This window comes from Crocuta crocuta, unplaced genomic scaffold (genome assembly GCF_008692635.1).
Source record: "Crocuta crocuta isolate KB4526 unplaced genomic scaffold, BGI_CrCroc_1.0 scaffold143, whole genome shotgun sequence".
In the NCBI taxonomy this organism is placed as follows: domain Eukaryota; kingdom Metazoa; phylum Chordata; class Mammalia; order Carnivora; family Hyaenidae; genus Crocuta; species Crocuta crocuta.
In genome coordinates, this window is record NW_027529175.1 from 616012 (window position 1) to 643722 (window position 27711).

At 39.9% G+C, this 27711-nt stretch overlaps 1 protein-coding gene across 1 annotated transcript in view; it reads right to left on the reverse strand.

Annotated features, from left to right (window-relative positions):
- ENTHD1 (ENTH domain containing 1) overlaps window positions 1-27711 on the reverse strand; it is a 98458-nt gene that overhangs the window by 35530 nt on the left and 35217 nt on the right. The window contains exons 3-4 of the mRNA XM_077757845.1: window positions 20288-20406; window positions 5337-5460 (exon numbers count right to left, since the gene is read on the reverse strand). Coding sequence (XP_077613971.1) covers window positions 5337-5460; window positions 20288-20406 — 243 coding nt within the window. The remainder of the gene's footprint in view (window positions 1-5336; window positions 5461-20287; window positions 20407-27711) is intronic.

Sequence of the window (27711 nt, forward strand, 5' to 3'; positions counted from 1 at the left end):
GCCCCTTGGGTTGTTTCCATGTTTTGAACATTGTAAATAATACTGCAGTAAACATAGGGGTGCAATTCTTTTTGAATTGGTGTTTCTGTCTTCTTTGGGTGAATATCCAGTGGTGGTGGAATTACTGGATCATATGGTATTTCTATTTTCAATTTTTTGAAGAGCCTCTATATTGTTTTCCACAGTGGCTGCACCAGTTTGCATTCCCACCAACAGTGCACTGGGATTCCTTTTTCTCCCCACCCTTGCCAACACTTATTTCTTGTCTTTTTGATTCTAGTCATTCTGACAGGTGTAGGGTGACATCTCATTGGGGGTATGATTTGCATTTCCCTGATGATTACTGATGTTGAGCAGCTTTTCCTGTGTCTGCTGGCCATCTGTATGTCTTCTTTGGAAAGTTAGACAAAAAAGACAAATGCCACGTGATTTAGCTTATGTGTAGAATCTAAGAAATGAAACAAAGGAACAAACAGAGTGACAAAGAAACAAAAAGCAGACTCTTAAATACAGAGAACAAACTGGTGGTTGCCAGAGGGAGGTGTGTGTGTGTGTGTGTGGGGGGGGAATGGCATAGATAAAGGTACAAACTTCCAGTTATAAAATAAATAAGTCACAGAGATGAAAAGCACAGCATAGGAAATATAGTCAATAAGACTGTAATAATGTTGTCTGACGGTCACTATACTTGTCACCGGGAGCAGCACTACTGAGTGTTGTACAGAGCTGTCCGATCATTATGTTGTACACCTGAAATTTCTATAACACTGTATGTTAATTATACCTTAATAAAAATTTACCAAAACACAAAAACCAAAATCTCTGAAGCGAAATAATAATACACATGACTACATAAAACATAAGACTTCTACAAAAACACCAACCAAACAAAAATCTGTAAAAAAAATCTGAAAGACAAGTCATAGCCTAGAAGATGATATTTGCAACTTGAATCACAGAAAGGATTAGGAACAGTGTGAAAATTAGTAACGGGAACCCTCACTAAAATGGAGTCTGGAAGGTTCCCCAGGAGGAGCTGTCACTCCCTACCACTCTAGTCAATTGCACATGTGACAGGAAGAGCAGGACTTGACCTTGCACGTGCATACTACTGGGGAGAGAAGAGAGGCTTTCCTTACCTCCCTCCCCTCCCAACAACAGCTCAGCCAATGAGAAGCCAGTCACTACACTTGGAATTCTCAGTTTACTCCAACGGACTTTTAGCTTCTAACCCAACTACTCCTTTTCTCCTTAAGAAAGCCTACCTCTCTTTCGTTCCTTGGGCTTGCCTATATTTTGCCTCAGCTTGTTTGTCCTGAATTGAAATTCTCTTTTATTCCCGAATAACCCTGTCTTTTGCTGGTGAGATAAAGGGCAGTTTTTATTCTGAAAAATTTATTATTTTATATGTAGTTAACAACATATGTAAAAATGCTACAAAATCATTTAATTTAAATGATCAACAACACACAATCCAAAAGAAAAAGACTAAGGATATAAGCAGTGCACAGAAGAAGAAATAAAAATATCCAGTTAACACATGGAAATATGCAAATTATACCTACTATGCAATGCAACCTTTTCCAAGCGATAAAAATATAAGACTTGAAAAATATCAAGTGCTGGTGAGGGTGTGCGTGAATAAGTACTTCTGTATACTGCGAGCCAGTGTAAACTGGTATTGATATTTTGAGGGGTTATTTGGCAGCATTAACTAAGAAGAAAATGGGCATATATTATGACCCAAGGGTTCAATTTCTAGGAATCCACCCTAAATAAATGCTCACCTATATGCACACAGCTATTCACGGAAGCATCACTTGTAATAATGAAAAATATAAAACACCAAACTATCTATCAGCAGGGAAGTAAACTATAATACCCAGTCAATGTAGGAGTTAAAAAAAAAACATATGGTATATCTCCAAATATATCTCCAAATATACCATATACTGACATACCCTACAGGATGGCCAAGTGGTATTGCTGTAAGGAGTTTCAGAAAAATATAGGACAATCTTCCGAAACAAAATAAAGTCAGTTCTACCTACTTTTAAAGGTACATGTGTGTATGCAGAGAAAGGTCTAGAGGGTAATCAACACATTGATCGTATCAGGGAGCTGCGGCGAGGGAACTGTGTTGGGGTAAGGGACAGACAAGGAGGATTTGGACCCTATTAATACTGTTTGAATCCCATGGGAGTCCCATGGGAGCACGGTGAAAAGACAAATCAGTGTGTAGAAAAAGCATTTTATAGCAGAGTGACCTTTGAGCTCTCGGGCCTCGCTGTTTGAATAGGATCTTGTCAAGCGTCCGTAATCTGGGGGAGGACGGAGACAGGCTGTATTTTCCAAAGATGACTGTACTCACACACACACCATCCTATATGCTTTTCTTTCAATATGACATTGACACTTGTCCATAGAGGGATGGGAGTCTATGTTCCCTCCCCTTGAACTTGGGCAAGATTTTGTGATTACTTTGATGAACTGAATGGGAAGGAAGTATCACAGCATGATCTTTGAGATTCTCCAGCTACTGCCTGGTCCTTTCTTTTACAGGACTCTCAGCCTTGGAACCCAGCCACCATGCTGTGAGAAGGCCCAAACCGGCTCATGTGGAGACACCACATGAAGAGGCTCACGTGGAGAGAAACTGAGGCCCCCGGCCGATAGTGGGCACCAGCTACCATACACATGAGTGAATGAGCCTTCAGATGATTCCTGTCCCCAGCCTTTGTGTCCTCGGGTTGAGGCCCAAACATACGTCATGGGGCACAGCTAAGTCATCCCCACTGTGTCCTGTCCTAATTCCTGACCCAGAGAATTCCATGAGCAGAATAAGCGGTTATTTTGTGCCACAGAGTTTTAGAGCAATGTGTTACACCGCCGAAGTAACTGGAACAAAGACTTTCTGAGGAGAAGAAACTATACAAGTAATAGAATGCCGCAGTGCATTGTGAATATTGGCAGTATTGGGTGATGAAGTTACAAACGCTGGCTCGGAGCAGGCCATGAAAAGTCTTATGTGACAGCAAAAAAAAAAAAAAATTAAACATCCTATTGGCCTATTCGCAGTGGAAAACTACTGAAAGTTTTTAAGCTAGGAAGTGAAACATTTAGATCTGCATTTTAGCAAGACATCTCTGAGATGGGTGTGAAGGAAGGACGGGAGAAAAGAAAGACTCAAAAATAGGAAAAGCTCCCCCAGTTAAGATGAGTTCCAACCAAGTCACAGGGGGGAGTCATCCCTCACTCGATGGGTTTTGTGACTTTTTTCCTCTTAAAGGCTTCTGCTTAGCCTCATTCATTCAATTTCACTTGTATTAAAATGTTGGCGGGGAAACCTTATTTCAGATGGATATTTGTAGCCACTTTATTTATGATTGCCAAAACTTAGATGCAACTAAGCTGTTCTTCAGCAGGTGAATGGATAAATGCTCTATATCTATTCAGCACTAAGAAGAAATGGGCTATCGAGTCCCGAAAAGACATGGGGGAGCTTTAAGTACGTGCTACTGAATAAAAGAAGTCAGTCTGAAAAAGGCTATATCCTCTATGATTCCAACTCTACGGCTTTCTGGAAAAGGCAAAATGGTGGAGACAGTTAAAGCCTCCGTGGTTGTCAGAGGTTAGGAGGAAGGGAGGAGTGGCAGGCAGAGCACAGAAGCTTTGCAGAGCAGTGAAATGCTTTGTATGATACTCTAATGGTGTACACAGTTGTCAAAACCCGTAGGATATACAACACGAAGAGCGAGCCCTAATGTAAACTATGGTCTTTGATAATAAAGCGTTGATGTAGGTTCGCTGATTGCAACAAATGTGAGGTGTTCGTAGTCTGGGAAGCTGACCTTGTTTGGGGCAGGGGTATATGGGGAAATCTCTGTACCTTCCATTCAATTTTACTGTGAGCCTTAAACTGCTCTAAAAAATGAAGTCTATTAAAGAAATGTTGGGGGCGCTTGGGTGGCTCAGTCTGTTGAGCGTCTGACTTCGGCTCAGGTCATGATCTCACGGTTTGTGGGTTTGAGCCCCGTGTCGGGCTCTGTGCTGACAGCCAGCTCAGAGCCTGGAGCCTGTTTCAGATTCTGTGTCTCCCTCTCTCTCTGATCCTCCCCTGCTCACACTGTCTCTCTCTCAGAAATAAATAAAACATTAAAAAAAATTTTTTTTAATGTTGGAGGGGGAAATATAAGGGAATATTAGATCACAAAAATGTTTTCCTTACTATTCTTCTTTGAAGCTTCTGGATCTGGACCAGTTTCCATAAAGTGTATTCTAAGAAGACAGAGCAACCTGTCTAAAAAATGATAACCACTTATAACTAATTGTCCACGTGAGTAATACCATCTTTGTCCTACAAATATCACCATAAGCCACAACTTCTTGTTTTGTGTTTGTTGAAATATCCTCATCATTCTCAGGACCAGGTGTATAAGAAAATTGCATAAACGTGAACTTGTAAAAGAAATCTACACTAGTAACCTACAGTGGTCTTTTATATTTTGGATATTTGGGATCTATGTAGGAGAAAACCGAGGTGCATGGCCCAAAGATGAGGGAGAAGATGAAACTCGGAACAGAAGAGCCACCTCTGCAATGCAGGAAGGGATGTCTGGATGGATATAAAAGCAAAGATAAATGAGGGGATGAAAGATACTAATGGGAATGTTTCATTTTCAACTTGGCAGAAGGTCTCGAGTCCTATTTTTTGAGAAAAGCAAGAGGAAGAATGTATTAAAAATTGAGAGTTTCTGAAAAATAGAGACAATATGGAGTGGTGCCACGGTCAATCAATCAGGTCTGCACAACAGCAGAGCCCAGCTGGAATCTGATCATGTAATTTATTGGAGGCCAGTCTGTATCATTTTATACTGTACCTCCTCACTTGTTAATTAGTCAAGAGGTGATTAGCCAATTTGGGGGATCCCATGTATTCTGGTCTAATGCTTGCTTATGAAAAAGTCATGATTTAAACTCTTTATCAAAGAGAAGTTTATACAAATGAAAAAAGGAACTCAAATTAATATTTCTGCTTTTTTAAAGTATTCGTAAGAGATCTGATTGTGGCTACTAAGTTTTGGAACAGTGAAAAAGGAAAAAAATGCAAAATAGAGGAAAAAAACCATTGAAGCAAATGGTAAAATAAGATTACAGGGTTACGCGTGGGTTGAATTCATCCATGCTGGTCCCAGCCCCCATTATCAAAGTTAAATTATCAAAGGTAAAGCCACTATTGCTATATTTCACAAAATAAAATCGGATGAAAAGCAACTCCTGCCCAGTGTTTCTTATTGATGTTTCTGCGTAAACTTTCTATTCTTTACTCAATTTACCTGCATCACAGAGGTTACAAACGTCTGCTTGTTCTTCTGATAACAGTTTAGTTGACGAGATAACAGGAGGAGGAACCGTGGGCAAAACTGGCTTTGGATCGTCCTCATAAAATAACATCAGGTCCTTAAAGAAAATAAGAGAGCACAGGAAGGTTGAAAAACATCAGTAATCCCACCGCTTCAATTTGGTAAAATAGATGGACGATCTATGAAGATACACTGTGTCTACATGTGCTAGCATAAACACATTTTAATTGAAGGAACTCAAATATAAGTTATCTATACTCTTGGTGTCCACTGAGCATAGGGTGGTTTTTTACCCTTGGAGATCCTCACTCNTTTTGAGGTGCGAACTTCTCTACCACCCTTGAGCACCCTTAGGGCATACGATCTCAGAGGCCGGTTGTTCTGTTTTATTGGTACTAATAAAGTTACTCGTGTATATCTTTTTTTAAATGTTTATTTATTTTTGAGAGAAAGAATGAGAGCATGCAAGCAAACAGGGGAGGGGCAGAAAGAAAGGGAGAGAGAGAATGCCAAGCAGGCTCCATGCTGTTAACGCAGAGGTAGACATGAGACTCGATCTCACAAACTGCAAGATCATGACCTGAGCCAAAAGCAAGAGTCGGACACTTAATCAACTGAGCCACCCAGGGGTCCCTATCTTGTATTGAAAATTTTAAACTTCAACTTTTTATCATGGAGTAAAACATAGATGATAATCAATCCAATCATGCAGGTGAAACAAATCAATAAATACACGGCCAATCTTGTTTCACTTACATCCTACCAGTCCTCATCTGCTTTATTGTGACGCCAGTCCTAGATAAATCACTGTACCTCTCTCTAAATGAGCTGAACTCTTTAACATTATTATTTTATACCTATAAACTTCACAACTCCTTAATGTCATCAATTATAAACTTTTCAATTTCTCATGAGTGCCATTAAATAGGTTTCTCTATAGCTTGTCTAAGAGAGGATTCAAATTAAGTCCATATGGTGGGAGCAGTTGACGTGTCTTTTTGCCCCATGAACAAAGATCTGTTTTACAGTGCTTTATTTAAGGTATAATCAATGTAGAGGAAAATGCATAAACCTTAAGTGTAGAGCTCAATAGGTTTTAACATTATGCGTATACCTATGTCACTCCAGAAAGTCCCCCCTTTCCAGTCGATCCCATCCTCCCACTACTGGAAAACAGTGCTCTATCTTCTGTGGTTATCAATGAGTACGCCTGTTCTTGAACTTCATAAAAATGTAATCATACACAATGTACTCTCGTCTCTGATTCCCATTGCTTAACATAATGTTTGCGAAAAAATCCATATTTTGTGTGCATCAGTTCCTTTTTCTCGTAAGAAGTATTCCATTGTAGGAATATACCACAATTTGTGTATACAGTCTCCTCCATATGGACACCTGGATTGTTTCCAAATTTCAGCTATTAAGATGTGCTCGCTTCGGCAGCACATATACCAAATTTCAGCTATTAAGAATAAAGATACTATGAACAATCTTATATAAATCTTTTTACCGACAAATGTACTCATCACTCCTGGATATTTACACAGGAGTAGAATGGCCAGGTCATAGGACAGGTTAATTTTTAACTTCATTGAAGTTACAATAGAAAGTTTACCATTTTCCAAGGGAATTGCCCCTTTTTATAATTCAACTTTTATTTTAAAGTCATTGTAGATTCACATGTATTAAGATAATACAGACTGATCCTGTGTATCCTTTACCCCGTTTTCCCTAAAAATAACATCTTAAAAACTGTAGTACCCATTATCCAAGATATTGACACTGATACGGTCAAAATACACAACATTTTGATCACTATAACAACCCTTCCTGATTCCTTTTTATTACCATAGCCTGCCCCCCCAAACTACTAATCTGTTCTTCATTTCTGTAATTTTGACATTTGAAGAAATGTTATATAAATGGAGCCATACAGGATGTAACCTTTTGGAATAGGCTCTTTTCACCTGGCATAATTCCCAGAAATTCATCCGTGTTGTTTCATACATTAATAACTCGTTCCTTTTTTAATGCTGTGTTGTATCCGTGGTATAGATGCATCCTAGTTTGTTTCACCTGTCAAAGGACGCCTGGATTGTTTCCAGATTTGTACTATTATAAATAAAGCTGCTGTGAACACTACGTATATCTTTGTGTAGGAAAGTAAGTTTCCACGTTGCTGGGATAGATGTCTAAGAATGCAATTGCTCTGTCATATGGTAGCTAGCTGCATGTTTAGTTTTATAAGACACCGCCAAACTGTTTTCCAGAGTAGCTTTACAATTTGACATTCCCACTAGTCATATTGGAGTGATCCAATTTCCCCCAGCATTTGGTGTTGTCACTAATTTTTATTTTAGCCATTTTGAGATTTCATTGTGTGTTTAAGTTACATATTCGTCATGGGTAATGAGGCTGAACATCTTTTCTTATTTGCTTATTTGCTGTCTGTATTTGCTGAAGTGACAGTTTCTGTCATTTGCGCATTTTCTAATTAGGTTGTGTTTGAGTTTTAACTGTTGCCCTTTGAGAGGTTATATTTTTAATTTTTGATTTTTTTAAAAAATATTTTTATTTATTTCTAGGAGAGAGAGAGACAGCGTGAGCAGGGGAGGGTCAGAGAGAGAGGGAGACACAGACTCAGAAACAGGCTCCAGGCTCTGAGCTGGCAGTCAGCACAGAGCCCGACGCGGGGCTCGAACCCACGAACCGCGAGATCATGACCTAAGCAAAAGTCGGACACTTAACCGACTAAGCCACCCAGGCGCCCCAAATTTTTGATTTTTTAAAAAGTAGCCTTCGTGCCCAATAGGGGGGCGTGTTCTCAACGACCTTGAGATTAAGCATCTAATGCTCTATCGACTGAGACAGCCTGGTGCCCTGAGAAGTTTTTGTAGTGCTCCAGATATTAGTCCTTTGCCAGATATGTGGGTTGCAAATATTTTCCCCCAGGCTGTAACTTGTTTTTATATCCTTTTGTGATAAGGTCTAACATGTTTTTTTCTTCTAGGGATCATGCGTTTGGCTAGCCTAGATCCCAAAGATTTTTCTCCAGTGTTTTAAAAAAGTTTTAGAGTTTTACATTTTACATTTAAGTCCATGATCTACTTGGACTGAATTTCTATATGAGGCTTAAACTGAGGTTCATGGTTTTGCCTATACGAATGTCCAACTGCCCCAATATCATTTGTTGAAAAAGTTATCCTTCCTCCATTGAATTCCTTTTGTTCCTCTGTTAAAAATCAATTGGCCATATTTGTGTGGGTTTAATTTCTTGGTTCTCTATCCTGCTTCACTGACATAAGTGTCTATCTCTCCACCAATACCACACTCTCTTGATTACAGTAACTATTCAGTAGACTTAATATCAGGCAGAGTGATTAGTTCTACTTTATTCATCTTTTTCAAGATGGTTTTAGCTATTCTGAAACCTGTGCCTTTCCATATAAATTTTAGAATAAGCTTATTATCGCTGTCTCAAAAAAAAAATGTTGCTGGAATTTTTATAGGAATTGCAATAAACCTATCGAGTAATTAGGGGCATCTTTACTATGACCAGTCTTCCAATCCATGAACATGGTATGTCTTTAACTGAGTGGTCTTTAAAATCTTTCATCAGTATTTTATAATTTTCACCTGTCATGATTCTATGCATGTTTTGTTACAATTATACCTAAGGATTTCATTTTGGGGCAGTAATTGCAAATGGTGTGTGTCTTAATTTCAATTTCCGCATGTTCACTATTAGTACATAAAAATGCAATTGAGGAGTGCCTGGGTGGCTCAGTCAGTTAAGTGTCCCATTTCAGCTCAGGTCATGGCTTCACAGTTCATGAGTTCAAGCCCTAAGTCAGGCTGTGAGCTGACAGTGTGGAGCCAGCTTCAGATTCTCTGTCTCTCTGTCTCTCTCTCTCTTTGCCCCTCCCTCTTCTTTCTTTCAAAAATAAAGATTAAAAAAAAAAGTTTAAAAATTCAGGGGTGCCTGGGTGGCTCAGTCCATTAAGCACCGAACTCTTGATTTTGGCTCAGGTTTGTGAGTTCGAGCCCCACATTAGGCTCTGTGCTGACAACTCAGAACCTGCTTAGAATTCTCTGCCTCCCTCTCTCTCTGCCCCTCCCCTATGCTCACTCACTCTCTCTCAAAAGCAAAAAAATAAACATTAAAAACAAAAAAGATAAAAAATGCAATTGATTTACATATGCTGATCTTGTATCCTACACTCCTACTGAATTCGCCTGCTGTTCTTATAAGTTTCTTGTCGTCATCTCTCTGAGATTTTCTATGCAGACAATCTATAAAGAAGGACAGTTTTCATTTTGTTTCTACATTCTACGTATCTTTTCTTTTCTTATTGCAGTGGCTGGAACTTCTAGTACTATGTTGAGTAAGTCCTGGCCTTGTTCCCAATCTTGAAAGGAAAGCTGAAATATTTCACTGTCAAGTATGATGCTATTGCAGGTTTTTGTAGATAATCTTTATCAATTTAAGGAAACTACCTATTTCTAGTTGCTGAGTTTTTATCATAAATGGGTACTGAATGTTGTTAAGTGTTTTCTACATCAATTTTTAAAAATCTTATGATTTTTCTTCTTTAATTTGTCGATATGATAAATTACATTCATTAACTTTCTTTTTTTTTTTTTAATAGTTTATTGTCCAATTAGTTTCCACATAACACTCAGTGCTCATCCCCACAAGTGTCCTCCTCCATGCCCATCCCCCCTCCCCCCACATCCATCAGTCCTCAGTTTTTGTCAGCATTCAAGAGTCTCTCATGGTTTGCTTCTCTCCCTTTCCCCCACCATTTCCGCCCTTCTTCTCCCCCTTGTTCCTCCGTCAAGTTCCTCCTAATCCTCCTATACGTGCAAACATATGATATTTGTCCTTCTCTGCCTGACTTATTTCGCTCAGCATAACACCCTCAAGGTCCATCCATGTTGCTACACATGGCCACATTTCATTGTTTCTCATACATTCATTAACTTTCAAATTGAGTCACACCTAGATTAAATCCCACTTGGTTCTAGTTTATAATTTTTAAAATTACATTGCTGGATTCAATTGGATACTTTTTTTTGAGGATTTTTGCTTCTAATTTCATGAGAGATCATGGTATCTTTTTTATACTGTCTTGTTCTGGGGTTGGTAGCAGAATACTTGCCTCATAAAATGAACTGGGAAGTAGTCCCTCCTATTTTCTGAAAGATATTTGTGTAAAAATAGTGTCTATTTTTATTTAAATGTTTGATAGAATTCTCCTGTAAAACCATCTGGACTTGGAGATTTCTTTTTCAGGAGACTTATATTACAAATTCACTTAAAAAAAATGGTTACAGGTGCTCCTGGGTGGCTCAGTTGGTTAAGCGTCCACCTTCAGCTCAGGTCAAGATCTCATGGTTCATGAGTTGGAGCCCTGTGTCGGGCTCTGTGCTGACAGCTCAGAGCCTGGGGCCTGCTTTAGATTCTGTGTCTCCTTCTTTCTCTCTGCCTCTCTCCCACTTGCACTCTGTCCCTGTCTCTGTCTCTCTCTCTCAAATATAAATACACATTAAAAAATTTTTAATGGTTCTATTTCATCTTCTTTGAAGTTTTGTAGTTTCCGCTTTCTGAGAAATTGTTCTATTTCTTCTAAATTGTCAAATTTATGAGCATAAAGTTGTTGCCAGTAATTCTTTATTATCTTTTTATAGCTAAAAGAACTGTAATGACCTCCTGTTTCATCCTGATATTGGTGGTTGGGTCTTCTCTTAGGCAGTCTCACTAGAAAGAGGTTTATCCATTTTCTATTTTTCAAAGAACTGGCTTTTTGTGTCAATCATTTTTCTCTGTTAACTGTTTCCCTGCTTTCAATTCCATTAATTTCTGCTCTTTATTATTTTCTTTCTTCTGGTTCATGTACGTTTATTGTTTTTCTTGTTTTTTTTTTTCAAGAAACCTAATAACTGATTTTACACCTTCCTCTTTTCTAATATAAGCATTTAGTGCCATAAATTTCTCTCTGACCCACTACTTTACCTGTGCCTCATATATTTTCATAAGTTGTGTTTTCTTCTCATTCGGTGACATGTGTTTTTAAATTTCCTCTGAGACTTCCCCTTTGACCTATGAATAATTCAGTTTATTTTCCCAAAAAATGTCAGGTAAAATTCCTCATTAGTTTCTAGTGGTATGTTTTCAGTCCAATTCGGGTCTATTGGGTCATGACAATCTCTTCTATCTTACGTGCATGTCTCCTTTCCCCCACACTAAGAATCCCAGTTCTCAAGGACATCAAAGAGGATATAAATAGAGTATGTCATGACTACTCATTTGATTACACATTATATTCCCAATAATCTCAGATCAAAAATGCCAACATCTTAGAATAAAAACACCTACTGAATGCAAGGAACATTTGTTTAATTTTATTTTACATTTTAAAGGACTACATTCTTTAGTTCAATTTTGTTTCATAATTCTGCAAAAATATTTCCAGGTTTCCAATGACAAATCTAAAATCACAGTATAATCAAAGAAATCTAGCTTCTACTTCTCCTCTCCACCTTATTCCCCTCTTTCCCTTTATGAGTAGCCTTTCCTTCTTTCTTTTTTAAATGTTACAGCTGATCTTTACATATCTTTAATATAAAAAAGTAGAAAATCCAGGAATGGACCAAAGCTTAAATGGGAATTTATTATGTGATTGAAGCCACAATTCAAGTCAATGGAGAAAAGGCAGATTGTTCAACAAATGGCATTGAAACAGATGACTATCATTTGTAAAAATAAAATTTTAAAGGTGAATCTTTAACACTCTCCATTCATCAAATAAATTGTTGATGGATAACATTTAAATAATATTTTTTAAATTAAAGCATAAAAGAATTAGGGTAGTTTTTTGCAAAACTAAACATACACTGACCACACAACCTAGCAATTGCACTTTGGTATTTACCCAAAAGAGTTGAAACTTAACTCCACACAAAAACCTACACACAATTGTTCACAGTAGCTTTATTCATAATTGCCAAAAGTTGGAAGCAACGATGTCTTTCAGGAGGTGAATGGCTAATAAACTGTGGTACATCCAGACAATGGCATATTTTTTAAAATTTATTCTTAGAGAGAGAGAGAGAGAGAGAGAGCAAGCATGAGCAGGTGAAGGACAGAGAGAGAGAGAGAGAATCCCAAGCAGGCTCCCATGTGTGGAGCTTGATGCAGGGTTTGAACTCACGAACCATGGGTCACAACCTGAGCTGAAATCAAGAGTCAGATGCTTAACTGATTGAGTCACCCAGTCACCCCCAGACGATGGCATATTATTCAGTGTTAAAAAAGGAAATGAGCCATCAAACCATAAAGAGATATAGAATCTTTTTTTTTTTTTAATGTTTTATTTATTTCTAGGAGAGAGAGAGAGAGAGAGAGACAGCGTGAGGAGGGGAGGGTCAGAGAGAGAGGGAGTCACAGACTCTGAAACAGGCTCCAGGCTCTGAGCTGGCAGTCAGCAGAGAGCCCGACGCGGGGCTCGAACCCACGAACCGCGAGATCATGACCTAAGCGAAAGTTGGACGCTTAACCGACTAAGCCATTCAGGCGCCCCGAGACATAGAGGAATCTTAAATGCATATTACTGCATGAAAGAAACCAGTTTGGAAAGGCTACATACTGTATGGTTCCAGCCATATGACTTTCTGAAAAAGGTAAAATTAAGGAAATGGTAAAAGGACCAGTGGCTTCCCGGGGTTAGCAGGAAAAGGAATAAACAGAAGGAACACAGAGGATTTTTAGTACAATGAAAACTGTTCTCTATGACACAATAATGGTAGATAATATCATCATACATTTGCCAAAACCCACAGAATACACAACAAACCTCAACGTAAACCATGGTCTCTGGAAAGTAACGAGCATTATTTTAGGTTCATTGAGTACAACAAGTGTACCACTCTGGTGTGGATGTGAATCGTGGGGGAGGTCAGACAGGGCAGAGGCGGGTGGGGGTATGCATCGGGCATATGGGAAAAGCTCTTACTTTCTACTCACTTCTGCTGTGAATCTAAAGCTGAACTAAAACATGGCTTGTTAAAATAAAAAGCCAGGGTGATATTTAAACAATCTTAGACTAGGGAAGGTTTTTCAAGAGTGACTTAAAATCTAGAAGCCGTAATGGAAAGGCAAATTTGACTACTTTTTAATAAACATTAAAGACTGCTTTGAGGCTGTGATATTGGAGTTATAATAAATATGTATTCGATCCTTGTCCATGGCTTGGTTCTGGCACAGAGTTCCTGAACTCCTGTAATTTCCTAAGTGATAAGAGCACTAAGAGCATCTTTTTTTTTTTTTAATATTTATTTATTTTTGAGGAGGGGGGGAAGGACAGAGTGAGGGGAAGACACAGAATCCGAAGCAGACTCCAGGCTCCGAGCTGTCAGCACAGAGCCCGACTCGGGGCTTAAACCCACGAATGGTGAGATCATAACCTGAGCCAAAGTCGGATGCTCAACCGACTGAACCCCCTGGGTGCCCCAGGAGCACCTTTTCTCTTAATATTTGGTCTTTGACCCTAGTTCCTGACACAGAGCTCCTAAATCACTTGGAGTGATTTTCTAGGTTTTCTGGGAGCTCAGAGTACCTTTTGTTTTGTGAGATGACTCGTGGTGAGCTCCTGGATAGCTTCAGGTTGGGGACCGGTCACCACAAAGACCAAGCCATGATTAGAAGCCTGGAACTTTCAGCCCCACACCCCATCCTCCTGGAAGGGGAGAGAGACTTGAGATGGAGTAAATGATCAATTGTGCTTATGTGATGAAGCCACCATAAAAATCCAAATGTTTGGGGTGCAGAGAGCTTTTTGGTTGGTGACTACATGTACATGCTGGGAGGGTGACACAGCCCAACTCCATGGGGACAGAAACTCTTGCACTATGGAAACTTCCGGGCCTTGCCCTGTATATTTCTACATCTGGCAATTCATCTGCATCCGTTATCATATCCTTTATTATATAATAAATCACCGCCTGTGAGTAAATGTTTCCGTGAGTTCTTAGGCTGTTCTAGCAAGTGATCAAACCCAAGGAGGGGGGGTCATGGGAACCCGGATTTACCGCAGGTCAGAAGTACAGGTGACAGCCCGAGACTTGGAATTGGCATCTGAAATGAGAGGTGGGGGCAAGGAAGTTTTGTGGACTGAGCACTTAAGCCTGTAAAATCTGATCATCTTCAGGCAGACAGTGTCAGAACTGAGTTAAATTGCAGGACACCCAGCTAGTGCTGTGAGAATAGCTGGGTGTGTGGAAAATCTACATCTCTCGTGTCAGAAGTGAAGTGTGATGGCAGTGTGAGAGGGAAAAAGAAACAAAGGAAGAGCAGTATGTTTTCCCTTCACAAAGGCAAAAAAAAAAAAAAAAAAAGAGCCATAAGTAAAATAAAAAATCAAATGAAAACCTGGAAATGAATAGAGAGATAAAGAAGCAGACAACGGGCTAATTACTTACTAGCCAAACAGTTCTCAGAAACTGTTAACAAAAAGATGGGAAACCAAACAGAAAAATGAGCAAAAGAGATGAACAGAGTTAATCATAAAAAAGAAACACAGGGGCACCTGGGTGGTGTGGCTGGTTGAGTGTGTGACTCTTGGTTTCCACTCTGTCATGATCTCATGGTTCGTGAGTTTGAGCCCCACGTTGGGCTCTGTGCGGACAGTGAGGAGCCTGCTTGGGATTCTCTCTCTCTCCCTCTCTGCCCCTCCCCCACTCAGGTTTTTTCTCTCTCTCTCTAAGTCAATAAATAAACTTAAAAAAAGAAACACAAATTCCCAAAAAACACACGAAAAGCTCTTCCAATCATACCTATAATCACAGTGAAATAAAACAAAAATTTTCCACCTTTCAGATGGACAAAAAAACGCACAAGTTTGATAATTCTCAGTATTTGCAAAGACATGATTTTGGTGAATATAAACTAGAGGACAACTTTTGGGAGGACAATTTGGCAGTATTTTTCAACACTAAAAATAAATAGAACCTTTTAGCAATTCCCTTTCCAGGACAGCATCATATAAAATATGTACAAGAGCTGTTATTACAATATTGCTTTTAATAGACAAAAACATAAAAATATCCCTAAATGACGACCAACAGATGGCCAAATAAATGAAGATTCATTTATGCATCAAGAATACAGCACAGCTAGAGGCGCCTGTGGCTCAGTCGGTTAAGCATCTGACTTCGGCTCAGGTCATGATCTCACAGTTCGTGAGTTCAAGCCCCACATCAGGCTCTCTGCTGACAGCTCAGAGCCTGGAGCCTGCTTTGGAGTCTGTGTCTCCCTCTCTCTGCCCCTCCCCTGCTCGTGCTCTGTCTCTCTTTCTCTCTCTCAAAAGATAAATAACCATTAAAAAATTTAAAAAATAAAAAGGAATACAGCACATATACATACTGAGAGAGAAAGATATCCATGACCTATCGTTTAGTGAAAAAGATTTGGAACAATACACATCAAATGATTGCATTTATTATATAAAAGATGTGCAACATATATTGGTTAGTTCGAAGCATGCTGCAGAGGAGTGTATACGGAATGAATCCTTAGGTAAAAGAAATATATGGACACAGAAAATTTCCCTCCCAAATTTCTAAGAACCTAGTAAGTAACAGATACCTCCAAAGAAAGGAACTGAAGGTAAACAGAGAAGTAAGAAGAAACTTTGGTTTTCACTCTTTACCCTTTCATATTGTTTAAGCTTTTTCCAGCAAGTACCTTCCAACTTAAAAAGAATCAAAGTACAAGCATGAAAATAAAAAAAGGGCTTTTCAGCATAAAGCAATGATGCAGAAAAGAAGTAAGTGGATGATGGATTAGCATGATTAGAATAGGTATAATTTCCATTTCCCTAACAGCTCTGATGAGTTCAAAGTTTTGCAAATATAATAAATGATATGCTAATAAGCCCAAGGATAAAAAGTGTTTACTCTTCATTTAACAAAATAATAAACAGAAGCAGGAGGAAATAAGCATTTATCTTCCATCACTAGCAATTTAGCAACTCACAACTAGACTGAAGGCTTTGGTCAGCTTTAATTTTGTGTGAACCAATTCATAGCATCCCTATCTGTTGCTATAGAAACAACTGTGACCAAAAAAATAAAAATAAAAAAATCATACCCCTCATTGTTGAATCTCCTCAAACAGGAAAAGAAGAAGGTCTTTTGAGGCGGTGAAAAGCTACACAGTAGCCTTACTGATTAGCAAATTTAATAATAAAGATTCTGGGCAGTACCTAGAGAGAAAACACCCATGTCGAAGTGTCGTACATTTAAAGGCTTTCCTTAGTTTTGAAAGTACCAGAAGCCAGCACTGTTCTGGTTTTGAATGCCCTATTCTGTTAAGAATTTTATTTACTGCTTTTAGATCATCCTTTCATTTGTAGAAAGAGAATAGTTAAGGAGATTTCTATTTAAAGTTTTTAGGAGATATTTTTAAGCACCCTTCATCTGCCTAAGCAATCAACAGTATCATTTCTTTCTCATTCTGTATTAAGAACATGAGAATTTTAATGTAGATGTAGTACATTTGGCAACAACAATTAGATTTACTGTTCAGCCCGGTAGGTTTTGTCTTCTGCCACAAAAGCAGATTTCTACAGAGGATATATTGGGTTGCAGTAAAAATGGGAGGCGCTTGTCAGTAAAATGATGGAATCGTGCCATGACACAGTAATGCTTTGAAAAAGGGGAAACCTAGCTTTAAACTTCTTTTGAAAGAAGGGCACCATTTTTTTCTAACTGATATAAGATGCTGAATGACATTAATCAATTACAGTGGGTTCCTCTAAAGTCAGAAAAAAACATTAATAGTGACAATTTGAAGACTGATACAAAAAAAGCTAGGTGGCATTTTATGCCTTGTTAGGCTCCAAAGCATGGAAGATTATTCAAGTCTATTTTCTCCCTTAAAAGCCATCAGCGGTAAACAAAACTGACCTCATATTTAAAAATAATTTTTGACTTAATGTCATATCTTTTAAAATAATCTACACATTTTCAATCCATGGGCTATGATGCAATGAAGGAAAAATGAAATTTTAATTTTATGTACTTTTCTGAGCTGCTAGAATATCGGGTAAATCCAATACCTAACGGGGTTCTTCAGGACAAGCGTTGAGAGCAGAAGGTCAAGAAATAACGTGGCCACTCTCACAAGAGCTGTGTGGGAGGGGACGCTAAACAAAGTGCTCCAAGCAGGAGACCAAACAAGCCTTTTCACAGGAAAGGAAGAGAAGAACGTCAAAATTGAGTGTCTACCCTTCAGTCATTTCTTCATCAACAAAAACTTGGCAAGTGAAGATTCAGTAATGAATAAGACTAAAATGGTCTTTACCCTCAAGGAGCTTTCCTTCTAGAAGGAGAAACACATAAGACAGGAAAACAAATGAGTGGTGAGATCACTGTCAATAGTCTTGAGTGGAACATATTTCCAGTCAAGATGGTTCTGTAAATTCACATTCTGGGGATACCTTCCCTCCCCAGACACACAGCAACGAAAGAGAAAAATACAAATGTGAAAATTAAAGACACAGGTCATGCTCAAAAACAAGATGAACATCTTCATGGATGAGAGTATGAATAGAAACACACTGGTATCCAGAACATACAAAGAACTCTCGTAACTCAATGGTAACGAACACTCAGTCCAGTTAGAAAACGAGCAAAAGATATGAACATATATGTCACCAAAGAGAAGTTACGATGATATAAATGAGCACATGAAAAGATGTTCAACATCATCAGCCATTTGGGAAACATTAACTAAAAATCACAATGAGATATCACCACAGACCTATTCGAAGAGCCAAAATAAAAGTGGATGCCAAAAGTTGGTGAGAATGCAGAGAAGCTAGAGCTCTCATATACTGCTGGTGGGAGTGTAAAATGGTACAGCCATTCTAGAAAACAGGTCGATGATTTCTTACCGAATTTAGCGAGTATTTAATACACAACCCAGCAATCACACCCCTAGACATTTATCTCAGAGGTATGAAAACTTCACAACCTGAATGGATATCAAAGAGCATTATGCTAAGTGAAAAAAATGAAAACTATCTCAAAAGGTTACATATTATCTGAATTCATTTACATAGCATTCTAGAAATAATAAAACTATAAAGAGAGAGAAGACTAGTGGTCGTTAGGAGAGAATGTGGTTGGGGGTTGGGGAATGAGATGGGGTGGAGAGCATGAGGGATTTCTTTTGGTGCTGATTACATTAATCTATACTTAAAATAAAATTGCATAGAACCCCCCTACCCACACACAGACACACACAAATGAAGGTTAAAAAATTGAACAGTGTGGGGCACCTGCGTGGCTCAGTTGGTTAAGCATCTGACTTTGGCTCAGGTTATGATCTCGTGTTTCATGAGTTCGAACCCCGCATTGGGCTCTGTGCTGACAGCTCAGAGCCTGGAGCCTGCTTCAGATTCTGTTATCACCCTCTCTCTTGCCCCTCTCCCACTTATGCTCTCTCTCTCTCTCAAAAATAAATAAACATTAGAAGAATTTTCTTAATTGAATAGTGAATTGAAAATTTGGAAACTGAATAAGGTCTGTAGTCTAGTTAGCCATAACATACCAACATCCACTTCCTCATTTTCATTTTGTACTACAGTTATTAAAGATGTCAACATTGGGGGAGCTGGGTAAAGGGTACATGAGAGTCTGTATTATTTTTGCAACTTCCTCGAAGTCTTTTAAAAAGTTTTTTTAGATGAGTAGAGAGAGATGGACTGTACAATAAATTATTGTTTCTCCACAGGGGTACTGTAAAAACTCCCTTGGGCCAAAAGGTAAGGGGCTTGCAAATGAAGAAATACCAACCATTGTTTGATCTCAAACTCTATCTATTCTGGTAAAAGGTCAGGGGTTGAGCAACCCGGCTCCTCCTGGCTCCAGCAAGTCCCTGAGATGTAAGTCCTTAGTGAACATTGTGATTAGAATGGTCAAACATGTTCTTCAACCGACTGTTAAGCAACCCCCACCTCTAACCGCAAAATTCTCACTTCTGTACACGGGCTTCGCCCTTCTCCCTATATAAACCCTGAGCTATGGCTCGGTGGGGCGCTCTTCCGAGGAGTTTTCGGGTGCTCGGGAAGGGCCAGTCGGCTGGACTAAAATAAACCTGAATAACCAACTCCTCTTGCGTTTTGTGGGCTTTGTCATCGGTGATTCTCCTTTGGAAAGGGTGGTCTAACAGTATAAAGACCCCAGGGGTACAAAGAGCCCCGCTTACAGTATATGGCAAAATTCTAGAGGACTCAAGGATTTTATTCAGAAGAAAAAATAAGAGCTTTATTCTATTAGGGTAAAGAATTTCTTTATAAGATTTTTTTTAATTTTAATGTTTTCATTTATATTTAAGAGAGAGAGAGACAGAGCATGAACAGGGGAGGGTCAGAGAGAGATGGAGACAGAATCTGAAGCAGGCTCCAGCTCTGACTGTCAGCACAGAGCCCGACTAGGGGCTCAAACCCACTAACTGCAGAATCATGGCCTGAGCCGAAGTCAGATGCTCAACCAACTGAGCCACCCAAGTGCCCCAATAAGATTTGTTTTAAGCATGAGTGTTAAAGGAAAACTTTCGTATTTTAACCTCATTCTTATTTAAAATGGTGTAAAATAAAAGACAACAAAAGTAAAAGACAAGCAGTGTTTCTCTTGGAATACAGGAATCCGGAGAGCACAGGGAAACAAATCTCCCCTCCCCTCCCCCCAGGCCTCCAGAAGGGAAGGCAGCCTGCAGACACCTTGATTTTAGCCCAGCGAGACCCGTGTCAGACTCCTGAGCTACAGAGCTGTAAGATGACACATTTGCGCTGATTGAAGGCACTGAGTTTGTGGTAATTTGCTACGGTGGCAACGGGGAAACTGCCACAGTGACTTACCTCTGTTGATTTCCAAGCATTCATCCTGACTGGTAGTGCTTCCTGGGACAGCGCAGTCCCACCAGGCAGTTGAATATCTTGGCGCTGCTCTTGTTTTAATCCTGCCTTGGAAGCATTTTCTGTCAACAACAGAAAGCTAAGATTTCAGTTTGGCAAAAAATAGTCATGTTTTTACATTAGCTCACAATTTTGAAGTGAATTACTCCTGAAGACCCATGTTGTCTGTAACGTATGCATCATCTGCCAATGGTCATTTCAACCTATCGACACATGTGTAATCGACGCATTCAGGCGGATTTAAAAATACGTCTTTGATTCCAGCCTTTTCTACCATCAGCAGTTTTTTTTTATACTGTTATTTGAAACGGCTTTTTAAAACTAAGGTACAATACAGCGTAGAAGATAGAGCCTGAACATTATCTTAGCAAAGTAGGAATGGCGACTAGAACTGGTCTAATTACTAATTACTTTGTTATTGCAGTGTGGATTTCACGTGGTCACATATATGATGTATAGGTTAGATGATGCGAAACTGCTTTTAAGCAAAGTTAAAAAAAAGTCAACATAGAAGAATATGCCGATGAAAATAAATGGATAGTTCTGCTTATACGTTTTTGCTAATGGTTTTGGAGTTGCCATTTTCCTTTCTAGGTCAATTACTATGTAAATGAAGTATTAGTACTAACTATCTCAGCATATTATTGGGTACAATAAGAAGCGTAGGAAAGCTGGCTTCAGACTGGTGTATGCACATCACTGGGAGTCCTTACAGACCTCCCAAGGCCTAGGTGGGCATAGATAGTTATAAAGATATCAATGTCCAGATCCGCCACGTGTATATGTATTCCTTCCAAAAACTGATCTGCCTGAGAAGGCAACTGTGTGGAAGCATCAGGCTAGTTCTTTCCTCCTTCCCTTTCCTTTTATTTTTGTAATTTTTTAAATGTTTATTTATGTAATTTTGAGACAGAGACAGAGCGGGAGAGGGGCAGAGGGAGAGGGAAACACAGAATCCGGAGCAGACTCCAGGCTCTGAGCTGTTAGCACGGAGCCCGACCCGGGGCTCGAACTCACGAACCGCGAGATCATGACCTGAGCTAAAGTCGGACATGTAACTGTCTAAGTCACACAGGCACCCTGCTCCTTTCCTCTCCTTATCAATTTCCTCCCACTTTACACAGAGAGGCCTGTCCTCTACCAACCTTACCATAGTGCATCTTCCTTTATGCTGCAAACACAAGAACCCCTAAACACCAAACAAGAGTAGAAAAGACTGGTATAGGGAATCCTCTTTTAATCAAGGCTGGAAAAATCCAAAGTAAAGCTCCATGATTTGTTCTGTTTACGCGTTTCTTTTAATGGCAAAGCATGGCATAAGCAACGGCATTTCCGTCCATCCTGGGATGTTAGGTATTGAGATATACGGTATGGAGGAGCTGTATTTAACAAGTTTCATTTAATGTCTTGTGCTTTTCATCCCTCAATGATTGTCAGAGATGTGTCATTTCTTTTTTAATTTTTTTGATGTTTTATTTATTTCTGAGAGAGAGAGAGAGAGAGTGCGAGCAGGGAGGGTCAAAGAGAAAGGACGACACAGAATCTGAAACAGGCTCTAGGCTCTGAGCTAGCTGTCAGCACAGAGCCCGACACGGGGCTTGAACCACGAACCGTGAGATCATGACCTGAGCTGCAGTCGGAGGTTTAACCGACTGAGCCACCCAGGCGCCCCAGAGATGCATCATTTCTGAGGAAGAGTCCCATAGGAGGAAAGAAGGGAAGCACAGGAGGCAGGGCACCATTTCATCAATGCAACAAAGTAACGAGGCTCCGTGCCCTAGCTATCTCTCTTAGGGAAAGAATTCAGGAGTGTGAACCCAAGCAGTGTGATGTTGGTGTACATGTGTATCTGAATAAAGTAAAATGTTTTCTTTTTTTTTTTTTAATGTTTATTTATTTCTAGGAGACAGAGAGAGAGACAGCGTGAGCAGGGGAGGGTCAGAGAGAGAGGGAGTCACAGACTGAAACAGGCTCCAGGCTCTGAGCTGGCAGTCAGCACGGAGCCCGACGCGGGGCTCGAACCCACGAACCGTGAGATCATGACCTAAGCGAAAGTCGGACGCTTAACCGACTAAGCCACCCAGGCGCCCCTAAAGTAAAATGTTTTCTAAAGAAAGTTTAAGGGGCACCTGGGTGGCTCAGTCAGTTAAGCGTCTGACTTTGGCTCAGGTCATGATCTCAAGGTTCATAGGTTCAAGTCCCACGTTAGGCTTGTGTTGACAGCTTGGAGCCTGGAGCCTGCTTCAGATTCTGTGTCTCCCTCTCTCTCTGCCCCTCCCCGCTCACACACACACACACATACACACACACTCTCTCTCTCTCTCTCTCAAAAGTAAATAAACATTAAAAAAATAAAAAACAAACATGAAAAAACATTTTTAAAAATAATTGTTTCAAAATTTATTGTGTTGGTAGATACATTAGAATTCATATTTTTTCTTTTTCCCCACTTTCTGAGTATATTGGGTTCAATTAAACTATAACTGGTATCATTAATAGTCATCTGATAACTTTTTGTAAAGGCTTTTTGATATTATTCTCAAAAACTGAGAAAGCAAATTACCCCTAATGACTATTTAACAAATCTTTTTCTAAGTAGGTTGTTTCCAATTCTTTGCTTTCAACAACACTGAAGAAAGACCTAATCAAGTTAACAGTTGACAAGAGATGAAAAAACAATTTTTATAATAAATCGATATATAATTCTGGCATGTGACTTGAAAGGAAATCATAGGGCTGAGTGACAATGCTATAATAAAACACCTTCTATTCCCACCTACAATTTTATGTGAACAAGTCTTCCCAGCATTTGTACCTATAAAAATGTAAACGAGAAACAGAATTTATGCTGAACCCTGCTTACTTCTAGCAATAAGTAGTATTCACATGTATGTAAACAAACAATTCCACATATCTCATAGAAATATGTATTTCTGATAAAACTGTATTCCTTATGCTTGATAAGTACTTATAAAGATTTATAATACACTTATGTGGTTTGGGTTTTGATCAATTGTGTACTAAAAGTAATTGTAACGACAACTCAATGTAGAATGCATACTTTACCACTTAAAAGCCTCTGGCCATAGAAAATTTAGAAAAATAATTTCCATTTATATACATATTTAATGTAGAGAAGATTTTCAAGCATAAAAAATGCTTTTTACTAGGATGAAGTCCTCTGAGGGATGTGGAATAGAAATATGACTTCAAGGAGAAAAGGCAATGATGCAAAACTTCCAACAGTCAAAGACGTGGCGTGTTTTTTCAAATGAATGACTGGAGGTATGGATCACAATATTATTTAGATTCCTTTAGCTACACTTAAAAGTCTCCTGGCACCATTTCATTTTCCTCTCTTTGGTCTTTAATTTCAATATTTTGAGTCGCGTCCTTTGCAGTTACTCATGGTACAATCTCCCATGCCAACTTAACAGTGCATAAAGAGGTATGTCATTTTTTCAAAATCGTCATAGGGGCAATGCAAGAAAAACAGCTTGAAAACCAGTGGTATAAGACGCGGTGGTCCTTGCCTTCAGAAAGTTTACAGCCTGACGCGGGAGATAAGTCTGACATACAGACTTATGGGAAACAGCTAGAGGAAAACAATACCATGCCAAACTTTCTTAAATTAACTAACTTTAGGAACAGACAGCCTATGGAGGAAAAAAAATCAGTGCGCACCAGAGCAGTGAGAACGTGCCTCAAATAGGAAGTAGAATTTGAACAAGGCTTTGTATAAGGATGGCTGGGATCCTGGTGAACGTAGAATGAGAAATGATCCTCAGCAGAAGGAACTATGTAGGCAAAAAAGGAGTGCGTATGATATATGCCAAAGATACTGAAGAAAGAATAAGGACTTTGCAATTACAGTTCTTTTCATTTTCTCGTAACTTCACATGAAAATGAATAATTAAAATGGGCTTATTTGGGATTTGGAGATTTTATAATTAATACTGGCAAACCGTCGTGGTTTGAGGCTTAGATCAATCTGTGTACTTTCATGTGATTCATCAGAAGGTACCTTTATTATCGCTCTTTGAGTATGCAGCAAGAAAATTATCCTTGAAGTGATACGGACTTAGGTTTAGACATCACAGAGGTAGGTTAGTAACAGTTGCAGGAGTCGATTTTGAAGTAAAATGTGAGGCAAATTGAAGAACAGCAAGAACCGTGAAAGAAAAAAACACCTTGACTATTTGGAGATGCATTTTAGGCTAAAATAGTTAAAATTTTACAAACCTATAGGGGCACCTGGAGGGGGCTCAGTCGGTTAAACGTCCGACTTCAGCTCAGGTCATGATCTCATGGTTCGGTTTGTGAGTTTTCCGAGCCCCACATCTGGCTCTGTGCTGACAGCTTGGAGCCTGGAGCCTGCTTGGGATTCTGTGTCTCCCTCTCTCTATACTCCTCCCCTGCTCACACTGTCTCTGTCTCTCAAAAATAAAATAAGCATTAAAAAAATAAAAAATAAATAAAATTTTACAAACTTATATTAAACAATCTTATAGGGGCAAGAAGAAAGGTAGTTAGAATAGAGCGAGTCTATGGAAATTCGTTTAGAAACTGTTTTAGCATCAGCACAACACTGGGAGTGACGTGTGCTTAACTGAATTAGGTGATTGCACAACGCCTATTTCTGGATTTTCCCAAGCAAACGGAAAGGGAGAACACACATATTTAATCCCTTGGAGGCTGGGAAGTCACCAGCCGGGAGGATTCGTGTGTGAATGTGAAACCCCAAAGGAAAAAGCGAAGGCATTGAGCAATGATGCTATCGGGTCATTCGAAGATGAGAGGTTAGATACCAGAGCTGTGGGTGCCGTGAGGAAACCATCGAGAGAGACGCCGTCGATTTCACTGAGCCTGTACCCCTCAGATAATACCACGGAGCAGAACTGGCAGCCCTCTGAGACTTCTTAGATGAGATATCAAACTGACATTCAAGCCATCAGACATTCACAAGGCAACAGCACATCCTGGAACCAAAATGCTCCACAAACTGAAGAAATTCTCGAACTGTTCCACTTATTATTTAGCATCTAATAAGCACTGCTGCTGCAGGCTGATGTGTCCTTTCAGGTGTAGTTTAAGTAAATGAGGTCATTTACTTAACACGATTAGCTTTAAGAAAACGAAACAAAACACATGCATCCGTCAAAGAAAATGCTCCGTGGGCTAAGGCAGAATTGGTAAGATATGGAAGTCTCATGATCATTAGTATCTAACTTTTGCAGAATCGTGAGTTTGGAACCTTAAAAACTTCCCTGTCCTGGAGCATAACTGCACTTAAGCATCTGCAAGTAACTGATACCTGTCTTAATTTTTTAAAGTTCCATCTTGTAATCATTTCAAACGTATCCAAAAATCGCTGCGAGAATGGTACGGAAGAGCTCCCGTACACTCTTCAGCCGGGTTAACCAACGGTTCACATTTTGCGCATTTGCTTTATAAGTCTTCCTCATGCATAGACACAAATGATGACACTCCTGTATTTTAAACCTTGAGGAAAAGCCATCGTCACAGGTTGGGTTCCCCGGGAAACAGATCCCAAGGCTCAAATTTGTAGGAGGGAGATTCATGAGGGGGTGCTCTCTGTCCTGGGACCCATGAGGAGCCTGGAAGGCGGGACTGGGCCCGGGAAGGAACTGGTCTTGGCGGTTTGGCAGAGGCCTTGGCAAATCCTGCTAGGTGCTGTGGGGCTGCCTTGAAGCAAGGGAGCAGCCCTCCCACATCCAACAGAGGATGGTGTTTCTCTCAGGAAGCGGCCATGACCTTGGGTGAAGAGCCTCTCTTCACTGAGCTGAGACCCTCAGCTGCGAACCTTCCCAAGAAGCTCCTTCCCAAGCAGTGGAGTGCCTTGATCTTGAAGAGGGGGCCTGGGGGAGGGGGCGCCCCAACATCCACTACAGACACCACCTCTCTGTTCTACTTCTGAGAAACGCTGTAGAGACCCGAGGCAGCGCGTGAGCACTGGAAATCTCTTCGGAAAGGTAAATTTTGAGATTAGTGGAGAAAAGGCTTTTTTTCCCCCAATGAAAAAAATATGGAATAAGAAAGCAGAGATGTTTGAGCTGATTTTAAAAACGAAATTTTAAATCGGTAGACAAGGTGAGAAAGGACAAACTTTTCTTGTAGGAGATCTTAAAAAGGGAGTTAAGGCAATCGTACCTCAGTGTTTTGCTAACAACAGCATACAAAATTTGAGACACTGCCGGTAGTTCTTACTTAAGAATAATGGGGAACAGGAAAATGCACCGTGTTCACTGCTCAGCTACAAAGAGGAGCAGACAGACAGCCACTGCATAAGCAGGATTAAGCATTCAGTGGCTGACTCCCAGGGTAAGATAGCGCACTGAAACTGCACCACACGATTTCCATCGCCCAAAACTTAAGAGGTTTTTAAAAAGTCAAAACTAGGGGCACCTGGGTGGCTCAGTCAGTTAAGTGTCTGACTTCAGCTCAGGTCAGGATCTTGCGGTCCATGAGTTCGAGCTCATGGCTCGCATTGGGCTCTGTGCTGACGGCTCAGAGCCTGGAGCTGCTTTGGATTCTGTGTCTCCCTCTCTCTCTGCCCCTCCCCTGCTCACTCTCTGTCTCTCTCTCTCAAAAATAAATAAACATTAAAAAGTTTTTTAAGTCAAAACTATTTTTTAAAAATTTACAACAGCAATGTAACATGGAAACAGCTATAACTAAAAGTAATTTTTTTAATTAAAAAATTTTTTATAGTTTATTTTTGAGACAGAAAGAGACAGAACAGGAGTGGGGGAGGGGCAGAGAGAGAGAGAGGGAGACACAGACTCTGAAACGGGCTCCAGGCTCTGAGCTGCCAGCACAGAGCCCAGTGTGGGCCTCAAACCCACGAACCGCGAGATCATGACCTGAGCCGAAGTCGGACGCTTAACCGACTGAGCCACCCAGGCGCCTCTAAAAGTAATTTTTAAAAGGAAAAGAACTGCTGACCAAGGAAAGCATCCTCTAATTCCCAAAGGTGACAGTGATGAGTTGGTAAGATTTGAGATTTCTCATCACTATCCTCGCGTCTGGATGAAGGGGAACAGAGTAGACAATCCTTTTTTCCCCTTCTTCGGACTGAGAAGAGGTGGAAACGGGTAAAGAAAAAAAATAGGTGCAAGAGAGTGAGTAAATAAAGACGTTGACACTTTAACGGAAGTGAAAGCTACAGTTTCACACTGAATTGGGTGGATGATCTGAAGCTCAAGGGCAGCTCCCGCCCCCACGGCACCAGAACACATTTCCCAACTACACAGAACGAGCAGGATCCTGTGCAAAAGACTCAGAAGACAGAGTTCAGGTGTTCTAAACAAGGTCGCATAAGGCTTAGTGAAGGCTCCCCTTCCTCA